This window comes from Culex quinquefasciatus, chromosome 3 (assembly GCF_015732765.1).
Source record: "Culex quinquefasciatus strain JHB chromosome 3, VPISU_Cqui_1.0_pri_paternal, whole genome shotgun sequence".
In the NCBI taxonomy this organism is placed as follows: domain Eukaryota; kingdom Metazoa; phylum Arthropoda; class Insecta; order Diptera; family Culicidae; genus Culex; species Culex quinquefasciatus.
Genome location: NC_051863.1, coordinates 2,433,730 through 2,451,801, shown reverse-complemented (window position 1 = coordinate 2,451,801; position 18,072 = coordinate 2,433,730). Strand labels below are relative to the sequence as shown.

Below are 18,072 nucleotides of genomic sequence, written 5' to 3'. Positions count from 1 at the left end.
ATCTAATCTAATCTAATCTAATCTATTATCTAATCTATTCTAATCTAATCTAATCTAATCTAATCTAATCTAATCTAATCTAATCTAATCTAATCTAATCTAATCTAATCTAATCTAATCTAATCTAATCTAATCTAATCTAATCTAATCTAATCTAATCTAATCTAATCTAATCTAAACTAATCTAATCTAATCTAATCTAATCTAATCTGATCTAATCTAATCTAATCTAATCTAATCTAATCTAATCTAATCTAATCTAATCTAATCTAATCTAATCTAATCTAATCTAATCTAATCTAATCTAATCTAATCTAATCTAATCTAATCTAATCTAATCTAATCTAATCTAATCTAATCTAATCTAATCTAATCTAATCTAATCTAATCTAATCTAATCTAATCTAATCTAATCTAATCTAATCTAATCTAATCTAATCTAATCTAATCTAATCTAATCTAATCTAATCTAATCTAATCTAATCTAATCTAATCTAATCTAATCTAATCTAATCTAATCTAATCTAATCTAATCTAATCTAATCTTATCTAATCTAATCTAATCTAATCTAATCTAATCTAATTTTATCTTATCATTAATTTCGAAATATTTTGGTAAGCTTCCATGACCACTTCTGGATTTTTTTTCGAAATGATTAGAAAATTTCCTATAAACATTGCACTGTGGCCCAGAACTTAAAACTGAATGGAAAATTGATTTTCCGAAAAATTGTGACGTTTTACAGCTTTGGTGTCTTCCGAAGAGTTGTTGCAAATAGAAAGGGGTACTGTTGAAAATAAGGGTGGTTCACGATTAGGGTGATTCTTAAAATCTATCAAATCAGGAATATTTTTGGGATTTTTTCGTCTTCTACAAAGTTGTTCGGTTTGCCAATCCAAGCAACTTTGTCCAAGACTCCAAAAATTTACCACCCAATCTCAGCCTTCTACGACAAAATTTAGGGAAAGCATATCCTACAAAATCAGTTTTTTGAACGCAGCAATTCAGGGTTAAGTTTTAGAAAAAAGTGTTGTTCGAGGCACTATTAGAGCTATGAAAAACAAACATTTTCCTTTTTTAATAAGTCAATTAGGACTTGAGGGCCATTTTAAGGTAGAATAGATGCAAATTAAAAACTTAAATATCTCAGTATCGTAAACCAAATTTTAAGCGCTAGTTTGCATTTGAAGAAGGATATCTAGTTGATTTGAATTTTTCAACGTTTTCTTTTCTATGCAAATTGTTATTTTCTTTCTTAATGGGGTTTTAGAACATTCGATTTCATCATCTTTTTATGACACTTCTTTGCTTAAAGCGTACTTAACTTTTCCCGGATTCCATTTAGCTAAAACATTTTAAAAATGTGTTCAACCTTCTAACAGAATATCTACTCTCTCTCCTTCCAGTTGAACTTCTTCGGAAGCATCCCACCAAGCCGTGCCCCGTCATCAGTGCAAATTCCGGACAAGGACGTCCCCGAGAACAGCAGCAAGCAAGCAAAAAAAAAACACGAGAAAAGGGATTTATTTTAATCAACCCGGTCACATAAATCTGGTTTCACTTTTCCTGGCAGCAACAGCAGCAGCAGAAACAGCATCAGGCCAAGGCAGGCAGGATAAATTGCACCATGTTTGAATATTCAGAAGGACGTCGACAGTGACACCGGGAGCCGGCAAAAACAAATAAGAAGATTGCGGAAGGAAAAAAAAATCACAAAATAAGGACAGCCTTAAGCTCGGGCGCCTAATGGAGCTCTAATCAACCGTGGAGGATTCGGGTGGGATTTTGGGGCGTCCCTACTCTTCTGGTTCAACTTTGGTCACGTTTCCTGCTAGGATATTCTGTTTGAGAGTTTTTTTTCTTCTCCGGGATAAGTAGCGTGGAAAGCGTGGAGGAGTGGGGCGAAAAAGGTGCAACCTCGGGATCGAAAACAAAATCAGGCAATCTGATTTGATTTCCATGTTTTGAGCTAGAGAGCGAGAGAAAACGAAAGGGAAAAAGTAATTCCAGCCGAAAATAGGCCGGATGGGGCCAAAGCGATGTGATTGTGTTGCAAATTTGACCGCAGGAAGTTCGTGATATCTGGAATTCGAATGTGCTCCCGAGAATCGTCATTTCCCGGAATTGGATCTTGTTCCACCTGAGGGGTTAAACGAGAAAAATACAACTGGTGCTAATGAAATCGTGCGGAAATGTCCTTTTTAATGGTGGTTCGAAAACGGAAGAAAAAATTTATCATTAAATTTCAACGAAGCCTCTGAGCGGGGGTGGCCAGATTAAGGAACCGCAAAGCCGCCGAAAACATCCTTCAGGGTCAGGATCCAGAACGCGGTGGCATATTAAATCATCCTGTGTATGGTGCCATTTACACCACGACGACCTTTCCAGTGTAGAGCGTAGAGTAGTGTGCGTACGTGTGAGTATTGGTGAGCGGGGAGGGCTTAGGCCGGAAAAAAGCTAATAGTGGTGAACAAAGAAGAGGAAGAAAAATGGCGATCTACGTGACAAAGCAGTATTATTATTTATGGATCGTCATCAGTCTCGTCGGGATGCTGGAGCTGGGCGAGGTGGGCCGTCGAAGCGCCCTGGGAAGTGCCCTCGTCGTGCAGGCCGGTTCTGTCATTGGCGATGAAAATGGTGAGTTTTTGTTGTTGTTGTTGTTGATAACTTGACGACGGGGATGAAAGTTTTTGCTGCCAGGACAGGGATTTATGACCATTGTTTTCGGAGGATAATACACATGTGACCCTGCTGGATGAGCTGTTTTCTAATCTTCTTACTCCATGGAACACCCATTAGTTATCAAAGTTGTGTGAAGTGATTTGCACGATCGGAAGCGTTATTTAATGACGTGTGAAAATTGTTCAAGTTGTTCTTTTGTGCTGTTATATCCCAGCTATCAGTTTTGGGTTTGCCACTCTTATCAATGTATTGTTTACAGAATTTTTTGATAGTTAAAAAACTTAAAATAAAATTTACATTGGTCTTATATGACTGGGAAAGGCCGAAACAATTCGATAACATATCATTATAAATCAGTGTTTCTAAAACCTATTCCCATCCATTCCCCCTTTGGCAAAATTTCATGAACTGCATTCCCCCCTAGAATTCAAAACAAATTTTTATAAAATTTCATAAATAATTTAAGATTTAATGGATATCATAAGACTGAAAATTCAATAAAAGACAAAAATCATGCAAACATACAAATATGCAGTTTGTGAAATAAACTACAAAATATAGTCCAAAATTGTTAAAACTTTCTTCCAGAAAGATTTTTTAAACATAGTTAAATTTATCTGGCTGTGAAAGAAATTTTTAAAAAGTTTATAAAAAGTATGATTTGATCAAATTGAAATTAACTGGTCTTAATTATGATAGTTAATAAAAATATTTAAATTTTTAGCGGTAAGTTCATATAATTATTCTTCAGATTGTATTTTTAATAAACTATTCCTGATTGAATTAATGTTTGCTTCCAAAAAATCGGAGGATCTTTTCGTGTATGCATCTATATAAAACTGACGATAAACAAAATACTTGAAAAAAGATGAGTGAACTCACAAAAAATATAAATTAACGTTTCAAAACGCAATGCGAAAACTTCCAGAATGTTTATGTTGAATTTTATTTTTCAAAGATCTGTTAAATTGTAGGAGAGTTTGTACATTCTCTTAAAAATAGAACATGTGCATGCTCGTTTTTAATTCATTAATATAACTTTATATTTCATCAAACAAGAACAAACACTAGATAGACTTAATTTTTTATTTGAAGAATTTCCAATTTGATATATTTGAAATTCGAACGAAGATTTATAGAAAATAATGTGAGTAAAATAATATCTGTACATTGAACAAAAACAAAATCCTTTTTATTTTACTTTACATCCTCCTTGAAATTTTCGTAAAGCTTCTTGCTTTGAAATTATTTTTAGCATAAAATTGAATATTTTCAAGGCTGCTCATCGATCGGTAATATTATCAGTGAAAATCTATCAAACTCAAGTTATTTCAACGTTTCAAACAAAATGTATCTTCCATATTTACAGTATGCAAAAAAAAATATTTACCGAGTGTACTATGCACATATTGTGATAAAACATCTAAACAATTTAATGTTGACAGAAACCTAGTACTACGTTTTGTTCAGAAACTCATACCAAACATATTGCTACAAAAAGCTCATGTAAAGATGATTCTTCCAACTCCAAATTGTCATGGTTGATTGATTAAAAAATAATTTGGTTTGAATTTAAAGTTTACTAACTACTTAAAATAAAAGTTTATATAAGTCTGTAAATTCTATATAAAAATTTCCTAAACTTAATTTAGCAAACTTTTAATTTAACTAAATGTCAATATATTACCATAGAATTGCTTGATAAACATTTTGGAGTGGGTATAACACCGTTTTGGGGGTCTTTGTATCGATAGAAATTGTTTTTCGTTGGATTTTCGTACCAACCCGGAATTACGCCATCAGAAAATTCGCCGGCATCCGAACCGGGCCACGATTCACAAGTCGGAAAGGGCATAACATTTCTGATCGTTTGATACCCAAAGATATTGGTGTTCTATAAAACCTACGTTTTTATAAATAATATATTGACATTTAGTTAAATTAAAAGTTTGAAAATTAAGTTTTTAATATAAGTTTTATATGAAATTTTCAGAGTTATATAAATTTGTATACTAAGAAGTTAGTAAGCTTTATATTCAATCAAAATTATTTTTTTAATCAGTCAAGGATGCCTATTTGGAGTTGGGAGACTGGATTTATGGTGATTTGTCAACAAATAACTTTGTTTATGATTGTGGTTTGGTTGAGCGTTTTAGCAGAATGCATTACTGTGAATACAAAGAGACGAGTTGTTCCTTTTAATTCCGCTATATATATAGCGGAATTAAAAGGAACAACTCGTCTCTTTGTATACACAGTTGTTTATGATAATTTTTCGAAGTGTGTACACCATTTTTGCACCATTATTTTTTATTTTTGTAATAGTATTTGTTATATAACTTTTTATAGAAATCATCTTTTCATGAGCTTTTTGTAGCAATATGTTTGATATTAGTTACTGAACAAAACGTAGTACTAGGTTTCTGTAAAAAAATATTGTTTACATGATTCTTCACAAAATGTGCATACTGTATGTCATATTTTTCGATATGGTCTGAAAGTTGAAGAATTCGATCGAAAATAACTTCCTGACGTATTTATAAACCAGAATATTCCTGTCAAAAAGGCATTCACAAATATCTCAATTTTCAGCTAATCCTCCCCATAAGCCAAAACCGTCCAATCACTCCGATGGTCATCGCCAGACCTCCATCAAGGAAGAAATCCATTTAATCTGCCAAGTGTCACACACGAGAGAGAAAGAGAGTGCTTTTCACTGAACGTAAAAACTTGATTTTATATTTGCCACTGCCCTTGCTGCCACAGAGGAGGATGCTGGTCCGGAGATTCCGATGAAAACTGTCACGTCCAGTTGACGGCGCTTCTGGAATGAATATTTGGCTCTTTTTTTTTCTTCGTCATCACAGTCGGTGTCGAGCGGGCGAAAAAAAAATGACGATGACGACGTTCAATTCAATTTTTCGGTCCCTTTTTTTCCCCTTCCAAAGACTGCTGGCGCAAAAGATTTTTAGTGAATAACCTCTTCTCGTCCCTGACCTCCCCAGCACACACTCACTTAAGATCCGTTGATAACGTTGTAATGAGCACGGGGAGTGGTGTGAGAAGGACGAGCGCAAGAAGTACAACGACAAAAAACTGTCCAGCTGAGGCTTGTGGCCCGTGTCCACGCAGGACAACATTCCGGTTTGACCTCAACGAAATGCGGTCTCCTTTTTTTCTCTAGTCGGTGTTCGGTGGCTCCTTCTACTCGCAGCAGGACACTTTTGCACTAACTGGGAGAGATTCTTTTTTTTTAAAGAAAATGGAAGCAAGGATCCGTTCCGGGTCGAGTTATTATTTCTTAATTTCTGTCGCATTTCCTTTGTGCACGACTTCCTTTTTTTGAGAAAGAAGCTGCAGTGGACTGCAAACATGGTCGGGCAATGAAAAGATGCCATTATGAATAATGAAGATAACGAGTTGGGGTTTTTTGGAGGGGAAGTCACTGCGGATTTTAAGTTCTCTAACAAGCATGGAGCACAATGGAGATAATTTATCTGATAAGACACATTTTATTAAGCAATTTATGGTTGAATTGCATTCGAATATCTTGTTTAATCTTGCATTGTCTAGTCTCTTTCGTCAAAGTTCCCTGGCTCGATATTACTCCTTCTTTTGATGGACCCTTCAGTAAAGTTGATTCTTGAAACCTCGGAAAAAAGTCACTCAGATAATCGTTTTTTTTTCAGCCCTCTGTCACAACGGCCATGTTTATGAAACCTAAATGTTCGACGCGAACATGAAGACAACAAAGAAGATGAAGAACGCATTTGCTGTCAAAATTTGAAAATAAACAAACCGCTTGGTAAAAAAAGGCATAATTTCAAAATGTTGAAATGATTTCCATGAAAAAATAACGACACGGGAAGGATTTCCAAACACAAGTTCCCGAAGGACCCTATCCGCCAGAGACTATGGATAAATGCCCGCGATGTGGCGATGAAGACAGGTTTTGCAAGTTCAGATTTGTTCGGACCACTTCGCGATGAACTTCTTGTGAGTCCACAAAAGGTCGGATTCTATACAAGCACGCGATTCCTTCGATTCCCTGTGCGAGTCGACAGCGGGAGTGGGCCAGTCCTAGGAGAAGGTTATCGAAGGATGCTCGGAAAGACCAGCTCCGCCACAATCACCGGAATCACGGATGTTTCTGCACTTGGTCGGTTACTCCCTGCCGGAGATTGCAGCGAGATGTTCGGAAGGATCAACAGCGGGACTTGGCCAGCCCCCGGTCCAGTACTACCCGGCAAATCTTCCCAGTCAATCGGAAGCAACAGTTTTCATCATTTTTCGTAACAGATTTGCACACACAAAAAGTGATGCTTCTTGAAGATTTGGTGTAAACAAACAGACAACACCAATACTGCTACACTCACAGAGCCCACGCAGTAGTATTAGTGAAGAGCCTACGATAAACAAAGTGGGCTCTTCACTAATAATACTACGTGGGCTCTTCGAGGTTTTGGTGACTTTCAAACGTTTTAGCCACCACCACTGTACCAGAGGGTTGATTTTTTTCGATCATCTCAACACTGGCTGAATCGTTTCTGGCCGGGTTAGCCTCATTCGGTCCGTTTAGGGATCCCATAAGTTCCTTTTAAAATTATGAAGTTTAGTGAAGTATTTTGAAAGTTATGCTATGAAATAGATTTTCTTACATACAAAAAGGGGTGAACATTACAAATATGCCCAAAAATGTTCTAAAGTGACTAGGAAAATTTAAATCCAGGATGGTGTCCAAAATGGCGTTGATGAAATTTTGAAAAATGCATTTGGAAATGTTACAGGCAGAATTCAAAAAAAAAAACAACGAAGGGATGCTTCCTAGTCCATGATTCGATTATTTGAGTTTTCTAAGATACCTTAAGTATTATTTATTACCTATATTGTATTCAACAAACTCAATAAAAAACCAAATTAATTCATTCATTTTGTTTTAACATGTATTTCAATATTAATCAAAAATTGTGTATGATGTCTTACAATTTTTTTCAGCAAAACATTTGTTGAAATAAAAAAAAAATTATTGCCCAGCAAATTTATATATGTTTTCACAAATAATTATAAGTAGATAATGAATATTAAAGAAAATCTCTGTCTTTTTTATTTGGCTTTTGTTTAACTTTTAATACTGTCAAAATATTCTAAATGGCGAGGCGTTTGGACGTGCGCAATGTCGGAGATTTTGACGACCCCGCTGTACGTATTGACGAGGACGTTGTCGCCTTTGATGCAGATGGTTTCTTGTGCTTAAACTCAAAAAATGTAATATTCAAAAATTTGAACATCAACAGATTTATATGTTACGAAATTACATTTTCATGAGAAATATAAAAATATGGGTCATTTTTTACAATTATTTTTCCTAAAATACAAGATCGATCAAAATGAATCGTTTTCACCGTAGCGATCTTTGAATATTTTTATTGAGTTGTTGTATGCACATCTGCCAAAATTATACGTAGATTTGTATGGACGAACCAATGATGTAAAATGTCTTTTTGGTCAAAGGGGTAATAACCAAAAAAATGCAGCCATATACAAAAAAATACATTAAAATAAGAACTTAATTTATCAAAAGCTCACCTATTTAAAAATAAAACAAAATGCATGTTTGAAAAAAGTTATGGGCATGAAGAAATTAATTTATCTATTAACGATTCATCTTTCTCAAGATTTTTTTTATTCAAGCATTACTAAGTAGTACCCCCACCCTAGGCTCAAAACAGCATTACGCCATCATTGCAGTCAAAACCCTTTTGACTTATTCGTGTCCTTTCAGCGCAAAAACTCCTTCTCCTGGTCCTTTCTAATTAAGATTTTATTGTCAGCTAAAATCATAAGACAAGCGCGCATCCTTTTTATTCTGTTTGTAGTACTTTCACCTCACCTTCAGTGAACACGCTGCACAATTCATGACAAAACGTCGGGTCCTTTTTTTGTGCTCCACAAAAGCTCCCAAGGGTGAGGTGAGAGATCAAAGAAAAGCTTCCTCATCGAGAGGTATCCCAACAAAGTCACACCGAAAGGGGAAAGCTATTTGTTTGACTTAACCCTGTCTGACTCGTACCAGCATGATCCGTCATTGTTTTTCCTGAAGATATTTACAGAATAAAAGGTGCTTCAAATGTGAAAACTTGTAAGACTGCTGAAAAATCGCAATCGATTCCGGTGTGGCACAGCTTCCTCACATGGAGGTGTGTGAACAAAGTTGACTCTCTGTCTCGTTGAATTTTGTCATGATCCTTTAAGCAGATTAAGTCCTCTCTTGTCCGGGTGTTGCTTCCACTTCACTTAACTCGGTAAGTCAGCAGCGTGTCTCCGGTGCTCTCAGAAGAGTTTGTCTTGTAGGAGGTTAATCCGAGACCTTCTTTAGCTGTTTTTGTTTTTCTCCCTGTTCCCTTGGACAGCTGCGTTGTAGAACTCTTTTTTTTCCTTTCGCCGACATCGACGTTATTTATTCATCTGTTATGTCCCGTCTCTAACTTCGTTTTCCAAATCTCATTCACCGAGCGGCGACTCAACGACCAATTGAGGAGACGGAGAAATTTCTCCGTGTGAAACTCAATTCATTAGAAGCCGTTTGTCTTCGTCCTAGTCCGTGGGATTCTCGAATCTTTCTTTTGGTTTTGATGCCGCCGACGGGCTTGGAGTGGAATTGTGATTGTTCAACGACTTTCATTGATTTTCATGCCCATTTCACTTTAGTGGGTCATATTTTACTGCATTTTATTGGGGTTCCCCGGCTGGATCTCCTCGAATCATTCCCGTAACTGCTTTTTCATTCTATTTTATTGACCGACAATCTCCACCCCAAAAGGATGCCTCCTTGTTCCAGCAATAAAAGAAAATCAACTCTTGGCTCCATTATTACCACTTGAAGGGTCAGTGGAAAAAGCAAACTAAAACTGGCAAAGTTCAGTCACTCCAGCGGGCAATTAAACGCAACTCAAGTGGCTTGTAACTCACTCAAGAATCTCGGCGAAACGGAACGGGAAGACCCGGGGCTGTAAGGCATCAAAGGCAAACGAACTGCTGAAAGTCACGTCCACTTCCTTTCTCCAACAGGACCACCCCCCCACCAACCCACTCTCACATTTCCACCAGAGATTTTCTGCATCCCGAGAAAAGGCGCAATCTGCTTTTCCACGAGCTGAAGAAGCGTTAGCGGGAGGGGGAAAATCCGCAACCATAAGACGCAGATTGAGTTCGAAATGGGTCTTCGTCGTCGTCGGCTTTAGGCTTCCGTGAAGGGAAAATTGACGCTCGGGAAAGTGGAAAAGTCGGGGAAAAGGGTTTGTTCCTTCAGCTTGTCGAAAATATGAAGCCGAGCGCTGGCAACGATGTTCAGGACTGAATTTTCAATTACTCGTCTTGTTGAGATAAGGAAAAATGGACGCTTTTTTTAATGGAATCATCACGGCACAGTGCAATCGTGAGATGGAAACCAGACCAGCACAATGTAATTCCGTTGGCGGTTGGGGGGTTAAGTGGCATGAATAACACGGACATTTTTGAACCTACTCGAGCTGGTGTGGCCTGAAAAAGCCGAAAAACGGCCGCATAATTCCCACCAGAGCTGTCCAATTTTCTCCGACCGATACAGACACCATCAGCATCGATGAGTTTTATCATCTCGGGCTCTGGTTTCCTCCCCGGATGATGCTGCTGATGCTGTTCTTCCATCAGAAACAATTTTAATACCGGCTGCAGCAGTGGTTCTATAAAACCAGAAGCATCAGGCAATATGCTGCTACATTGGTTCGATAATCATCTCCGGTGCCGTCGTTGTGGGAATTATGCGGCACGTTCGATGCCGTGTTATTGCTTCCCCACTTTGGGTGTGGAGCTTTTTAATTTTTCGGAGGATTTTTTTCTGTAAATTTATTCCAAGCGATTTCGGTTCGATTCTACAATTTCATTTAACAGCGACGATTGTAATACAATTGTTGTTGTTTTATATTGTCAATTAAAAAAGTTTATCAAACAATTATGCCTACGTTTCGGCATTAGTTTCAAATAATGGTCTAATTACAGGCCCGTAGCCAGGGGGGGGGGCTACCGGGCTGGAGCCCCCCCCGAAATTTTTTCCAACTTTTTGGAATTGGACTACCTAAAAAAATGTCAAATCGATGCTTGTGTGTTCTCTTTTAAGAAATAGTTTGTAAGATAGAGAATCAACCACGGATTGATCAAACTAAGTAATTTGTCTGTCTATTGCCGGGCTCAGTTTTTGTAGATTATGGATTCAATATTTAAAAGTAGAGCTGCAGATTTGAGCATCGTTCCATTCAGTAACATCTCATTCACCTCGTGGTTTTAGCATTACATTGGTTAGGGTAGTCCAAATCTGGGCTTACTCGGGGCTACCCCCTGAAATCAAATTTGAGCTTTTTCTGACAACGGGAACACCTACCTTTAAGCCTTTGAAGTTTGTGAAAAATCGTCAAAATGTATGTTCTTACCAATTCTCGGAACTAATACCTTCTTTAAATTTGGAGAAACTTTCCCAAAAACCCATGTGTGCTAGCTTGCCTGGCAATGCACCTGTTATGTTGCCCCTTTGAGCCGGTTGCGCAAAAATGGTCAATAATATAATTTAGAATTTTTAGATTCAAAATGGCGGCTAAAAAGGGAATCAAAAAATATTGTGCAAATTCAACTAAAATGTGGTTGCAGATGCCGAATTTGATGTTAAAAGCAAACAAATAAGAAATCAAATTATTCGCTCTACAGCATTGCCTTGGCGTTCTCGATTGCGAGATTCCTACTCGAAACTAGGTGTCCGAAGGCTTGTTTGTTGAGGCAATTGCAAACCTCTTTTTTTACACCTAAGCTTCCATCCACCCCGGGATTCAAACTGCCGACTTTTGGATTGTTAGTAAAACTGCCTACCAGCGACTCCACCGAGACAGGACCCAGGGAGACGACTCCTACACCTGGAGTAAGCTAACTACCTAACCTTTTTAGGTTAGTCCGGGGCCAACATTTACTTCCCGTCCGACGGAAGGCGTGATCAGACAAATCTCGTCTCGAAAAATGCCACCGGGACCGTCTGGGATCGGACCCAGGCTGACTGGGTGAGAAACAAATAAGAAAATAACGATTTTATTTGTTCATGATTCGACTATCCTTAGAACTTCGGATAATCTAAACCTTGTATATTTTTTTAAAATTTAGATGATTTTTGTCTACATTTTTCAATATATATCATAGTTTCTCAAAAATATTCAGATTTTGCTTGAAAATCGAAAGCATTTAATATGAAAAACATTTGAGTGAATTTCAACTATTATCTGAAATACAATTCTAATTTTAAAATTCTAAGAAAATTAAGCTCAGATTCAAAAACTCATAAAATTTAATTAAATAAACATAATTTTTAATTTATTAAATTTCTGATTAATCTTTCATTTTTGAAATTTTTCATTCCTAATTTTTTTGATTTTACGGATTTGAATTTCCATTTTGAAGTTTTTGAAAGTCTCTACAGTCCAGACTCGATTATCCGTAGCCTCGATTATCCGAAGTTTCGATTATCCGAAGTTCGATTATCCGAAGGTCTATATGGGACTTCGGATAATCGAATCACCCGAGCAGACGGAGATAACTTGGGAATAACATTTTTTGATATTTGAAAATACTAGGCCAATAACATTTTATGTTATTTATAACAAGATTTGTTATTCGTCGTTATGATTTTGTTGTTATTGGATTGTTATTGTAATAACAGATTGATAACATTTTGAGTTATTTTTCGAACAAATCTTTGTTATAATTTTTTGTTATTTTAAGAACTAATCGGATCATCCTGATAACAGTTGGAGGTATTCTTCCATAACAAAAAATGTTATTCCAAAGTTGTTTTGGCTTTCAACCTATATCAAACCAATAACAAATTTTGTTATGATAACATGAACTGTTATTAAACCCTTATGCAAAAATTGATTTTTCAAGAAGATTCCATAACACTTTCTGTTATTTTATTTTTGTTATTGAAATGGCATGAATTTTTTTATTACCGTCTGCCTGGCAGGGACAAAAAAAATTGTCGTATTTTTTAATATTTTCTTACTTGGGTAATTTTCTACCAACTCACACGAAATCGGGTAAAGTTGCCCCGACCCCTCTTCGATTTGCGTGAAACTTTGTTCTAAGGGGTAACTTTTGTCCCTGATCATGAATCCGAGGTCCATTTTTTTATATCTCATGATGGAGGGGCGGTACGACCCCTTTCATTTTTGAACATGCGAAAAAAGAGGTGTTTTCAATAATTTGCAGCCTGAAACGGTGATGAGATAGAAATTTGGTGTCAAAGGGACTTTTATGTAAAATTAGACGCTCAATTTAATGGCGTACTCAAAATTCCGAAAAAAAAAACGTATTTTCCATCGAAAAAAACACTAAATAATTTTTGAAAACTCTGCCATTTTACGTTATTTAAATGTAAATTTTGTTGGAACATGTCATTTTAAGGCAGGCCTGCCCAACGTCCGGCCCGCGGCCCGGATCTGGCCCGTGAAGCCATTTCATCCGGCCCGCGATGGGTTTTCAAAATAGTTCTATGACCAGCCCATAAGGCTGTTCATGAAATATTAAATAAATAAATTGATTGTCTGAAATATAGAAAATAAGCTTGAGATCGAATTTTAACATATTTATACAACATTCTTCATGTTTGAATTTAATTCTTATAATTTCTTTATTTATTTTTTTTAACTGAAAAATGGTGCAAAACAACAAAATTGGCCATTTCAAAAAGTTGTGAAATTTATGAGAAAAACTTGGATTGTTGTCTAAAAATGTACTAAAAGACACTACATTTAAATATTTTTCAGTTTTAAATGTGTGTTTTTTTTCATATTGAAGTTGTTTTCTATTTTTTAAATAAATGAATAAGCAAAAACTAATGTATTTTTCAGAACAACTTTTCAGTAATAAAGCTTTTTTTTTTAAATAAAGCTTTAAAAAGCAAATTATTTTTACGAAAAATAGATCACTGCAAATATTTTAAAATTATGAAAAAATAAGTCATGAAATAAAGAAGCAAAAAATATATTTTTAATATGCTTTAAATTTCGACGAATAACAAATTGAAAATGATTTTATATATAATGTTTTACTTTTTAAAATTTTGTGTGTTTTTAAAATTATTTTAATTTTTTTTTATATTTGAAGGTGCACAACAACGCACAAAGTTTTTTTGTAAAGGATATCTGAATCAAAATTTCGTTTGAATAAATTTTATCATGTCTCATTGATTTTTTTATATTGTAGTGTTGAGGAAATTAAACTTAAAAATTGCATCTACCATTAAAATTTGAAAGTTTTTTTTTTATAAAATGCAAGCCTTACCCGACAAACTTCGTTCTGCCTTTTTTTCGTTTGTTGACGTTTTTTTTTGGCTTATTTAGCCGCCTTTGATCAAAATATGATTTTACGTAACTTTCTCCATACAATTTTCCGATGCTCCGGAATCGGATCAAGAGTGGCCAAAGTGGCGTTTTTTAGCATATAAACCTTTCCAATCATAAAAAAAAATAAAAAATGAGTTTGCTTTTTCAACTTTTATCAAAGTTTAGAAGCTTCTGAAAAATCAGAACTGGCCCGCAGGGCTGAAAGGGTGGGCACCCCTGATTTAAGAAAACAATTACACATTGTCAGAAATTCAATAAATCAAAAACTAAAAAACCATAAACTAATTAATACTACAAAAATTCTAAATTAAAAAAAATCAAGATATTCAATCAAGATATTGATATATAATAATATCTAGATATTAAAAACAAATCAAAATTCCAATAAATTATCTTTTTATGAATCTTAATTTTTTGATGTTTTCAAAATTTTATTTTTGAATTCAAGTATTTATTTTTTTTTTTCATTTGTTACCAGAAAATTAAGTGATTATTGTAATGACTTTTCCCTTATTTTAAACTTATTCTGAGTAAAACATAAAATCTATCCTTATCATTTTCGGCCTTTCAAGACTCAGCGTTTTGACAGTCGGCTTCATGACGCAATTCTTCAGTATTATTTTAGAGCGAATACATTTTTTCAAACGTTATTTTCAGTCGCAAAAAAAAAACAAATCAAAAGCTTTGATTTTTTCACCAACACATATTGCAGATCGACGCCGCTTCTTGTTTCTGTTCCTTTACAGCTGCGTACGTTAAAGAATTTCTTTTTCGTAACCATATACTTGACCGTTTCTTGAGCATTTTTTGTATGGAGTTTTAAGAGTCTCCGTATTACAGGACATTTTTATTTTATTTTCGTTTGAATGTAAAATATTGTTCTATTAACAAAATGCAGACTTGAATTAGATTAACAGGAAAAATCAAATTGATTTAATACTTCTTAAATAAAGTTTTCTTTACTTTAAATTTGGCAAGGTTTTGTAAATATAAATTTTCCAAACCATAAAATGTGCAGGATTTCGTTATCAGGGTCAATATATTGCTTGAATAATCATCGATTTACAATCCTATATTATTCAACATGATTATTCAGCAATTCCCCACGAAAACAGCATGGAAAAAAACAAAAGTGCTCGGATCGGGCTCTACAATTTTTTGAAAATAAAATCCGTGTTTTTTTACGCGCCGCGCGCAAAAACCGAAAAATGACGAAATTGGCAAAAAATCTTTTTTTTTCACTAAAACTGCGATAACTTAAAAATTTCAGCAATGACCTATACATGTCTGGGTACCAAAAGTTGCGTCTTTTAATTAGAAAAATGTTGGTACCCAAACATCTATAGGTCATCGCTGAAATTTTTAAGTTATCGCAGTTTTAGTGAAAAAAGTTGTTTTTTTGCCAATTTCGTCATTCTCCGGTTTTTGCGCGCGGCGCGTCAAAAAACACGGATTTTATTTTCAAAAAATCATATCTCGGAATCCTGTTAATGAACTCCTCCCATTTTTTAGTATGTTATGTAAAAATGTCCGGGGAATCCGATAAAAATATTTCCAGACATAGGTTCTTTGGTTCAGACACCGTCAAAACGGCATTTTAAAGTTTCATTCGCCCTTTTCATATGTTAGGCTAGATTTTTGAAACTTCTTATTATTTTTCTTTGAAAGGCCAACTTATCACCTTTCATTTGCGTATAAGACAATTGAAATCGGTTAAAATGGCGAGAAGTTATGATTTTTCGAAAAAAGTGGTTTTTGCGAAAATCGACGAAAATGGCCATTTTTCAGACCACCCTAACACGGCGTAGGTCACCCTAATGGCCAAACAAAAAAATACGGGTCTAATTATTTCGGCCAGGGAACCCCCAGAAAAATTTTGAGCCCGATCCGAGGACTTTTGTTTTTTTCCATGCTGTTTTCGTGGGGTATTGCTGTTTTATTTGTTAAATCCCAGAAATCCAAAAAAGGATTTCATCTGTGTTTTTTTTTGTTTTGCTTTATAGATATAGAGAGTCTTTTCTGTAAACACCACAGCAAATTTACATTCAATTTAGTCAAACATCCATTATTTTTCCTCTTTATCTTGTAAAATCATATTGGCTATCAACACTTGTTTTAAAATTTAATATAGTTCTGACAGTTATTTCAAAATGAAGAAATAACTTAATTGAAGATTTCAATTTGTTAATCGTGTTCGCATTTATATTTTTATCGTACAAGTGTATTTTAAATTTCGAGAAGATGTGTCTCAGGAACTAATAGACCAATCTCCAATGCTTCTTAGTAATTACATGGTTAAAAAACGATAAGAACAATAGAAATATTTTGCTTGAAGTTGCTTTTTCCGCTCTTTAAGATTGACTCAAAAAATCTGGCAAAAACTTGTCTTTAAATACACATTTTCATTGAAAATACTTGTTAAATAGTTTGTAAACTTTCAATGAATTGGATAATGTTAATTTTTGCGTTTTAATGGAATAGGCACTTTTAAGCTTACTGTAGATTTATTTTTTTGTAGATAATTAAAAAAAATGGTTTCTACGAATTCATAGATTTATGCATATTTTGACTATAGATATTTATAATAACGTCTATAAGCATCTTTGATTGAAATTTAACCGTTTATTCGATCGAAAAATTTAATTGTATAATTTCGAAGATACAAAGCACTGCAACGATACATTATTTGGATTGAAATTTTATTAAAATAAAATCCTTTAGAAATAAGGATCTGATTAATATTTTTGTTGTCAATTTTTAAAATTTTATTAATGCTTAAATCCTGGAGCAATTTTCTAAAGTAATAAATTTGATAATGGCGTTTAACCGTAATATTAAAGTTAAACATTAATCGTTTTGATGTTTGATACAATCGAGCTATGATACAATCAAACTATGATATTTGTTAGCTTAATTTAAAAATGGTTGAATATGCATTATTAACAACATTTTTTTCTTCAAATCTATTTCTTCAAAACTATTGCTTAAAAAATACCCAATATAGGGTCGTCCAATTACCACGGAGACACTTCAGAAGCCGGAATTTCAACGATTATCAATTTTTGTATTTTATTCAAATTATTTATTTTTGAGAGGTTGCAGGAGCTTCGAAAAAAATGAAATCGCTTCAACACCTTAGAACAATTAAAATCAAACATTTTTTAGGTTTACAATTTTAAGAAAAAAATAATTGTCCGTTATGAGTTTTATGTTGTGCTAGAAATTTTATAAGTTCATATTCATATTTTTACAACTATAGTTCGGATAAGCCATCACAATGATCACACAGCTGAAAATGTAAATCCAGACGGTTTAAAATTTTATAATTCAAATTCACCGGATTGTTAATGGCTTTTACTCTCAGATTTAGTTAAAAAACAAAATTAAAACAAAGTGTAAAACATACAAAAAAACATAATAACTTGTGGTTAGATAAATAAATATTTTTTCAAGATTTTTTTATTTCCTGTCAAAAATTTGAAGTTAATTTTAAATTTAGCGACAGTTTATTACAAAAATCGATTGCAATTAAACAATTCAAGAAAATGTAAAAAAAACACTTTCTTTTCTACTCCACAAACAAACAAACAAACATGCCGTATGAAATAAGAGAAATTTTTGACGAAGGAGTTTCTTCAATAAAGACATTGAAAACTTAAGATGAAAATGATTGAAAACTTTTTTGCATACGTTACATTTCAATTTTACCATTCATCTCAATAATTATACCTTTAACCAAGTGTTGTTATATTTTTTTGCTGATTTCTATACTCTTTGATTTTTTACACCCAAGCCCCCCCCCGAACAAAAATCCTGGCTACGGCCCTGTCTAATTATTATCATTAAAAACGTTTATTGCAATCAACAAAATGCATGGTCAAAAAAGTCAAATATTTTTTTCTCTATCATTGCTGATTTAACTTTTTGGTGTAGTTTGATAAACGGTTCTTCCAATGTTTTCATATTCAAGAG

General features: G+C 34.3%; 1 protein-coding gene across 2 annotated transcripts in view; it reads left to right on the top strand.

Moving 5' to 3' along the window:
• The window catches only part of LOC6048806 (nephrin), a 249,070-nt gene that overhangs the window by 18,384 nt on the left and 212,614 nt on the right, over positions 1 to 18,072 (top strand). For both annotated transcript variants that reach the window (XM_038260505.1, XM_038260504.1), the window contains exon 2: positions 1,408 to 2,638. In XM_038260505.1, the coding sequence (XP_038116433.1) occupies positions 2,491 to 2,638 (148 nt within the window). In that variant the 5' untranslated portion in view covers positions 1,408 to 2,490. The remainder of the gene's footprint in view (positions 1 to 1,407; positions 2,639 to 18,072) is intronic.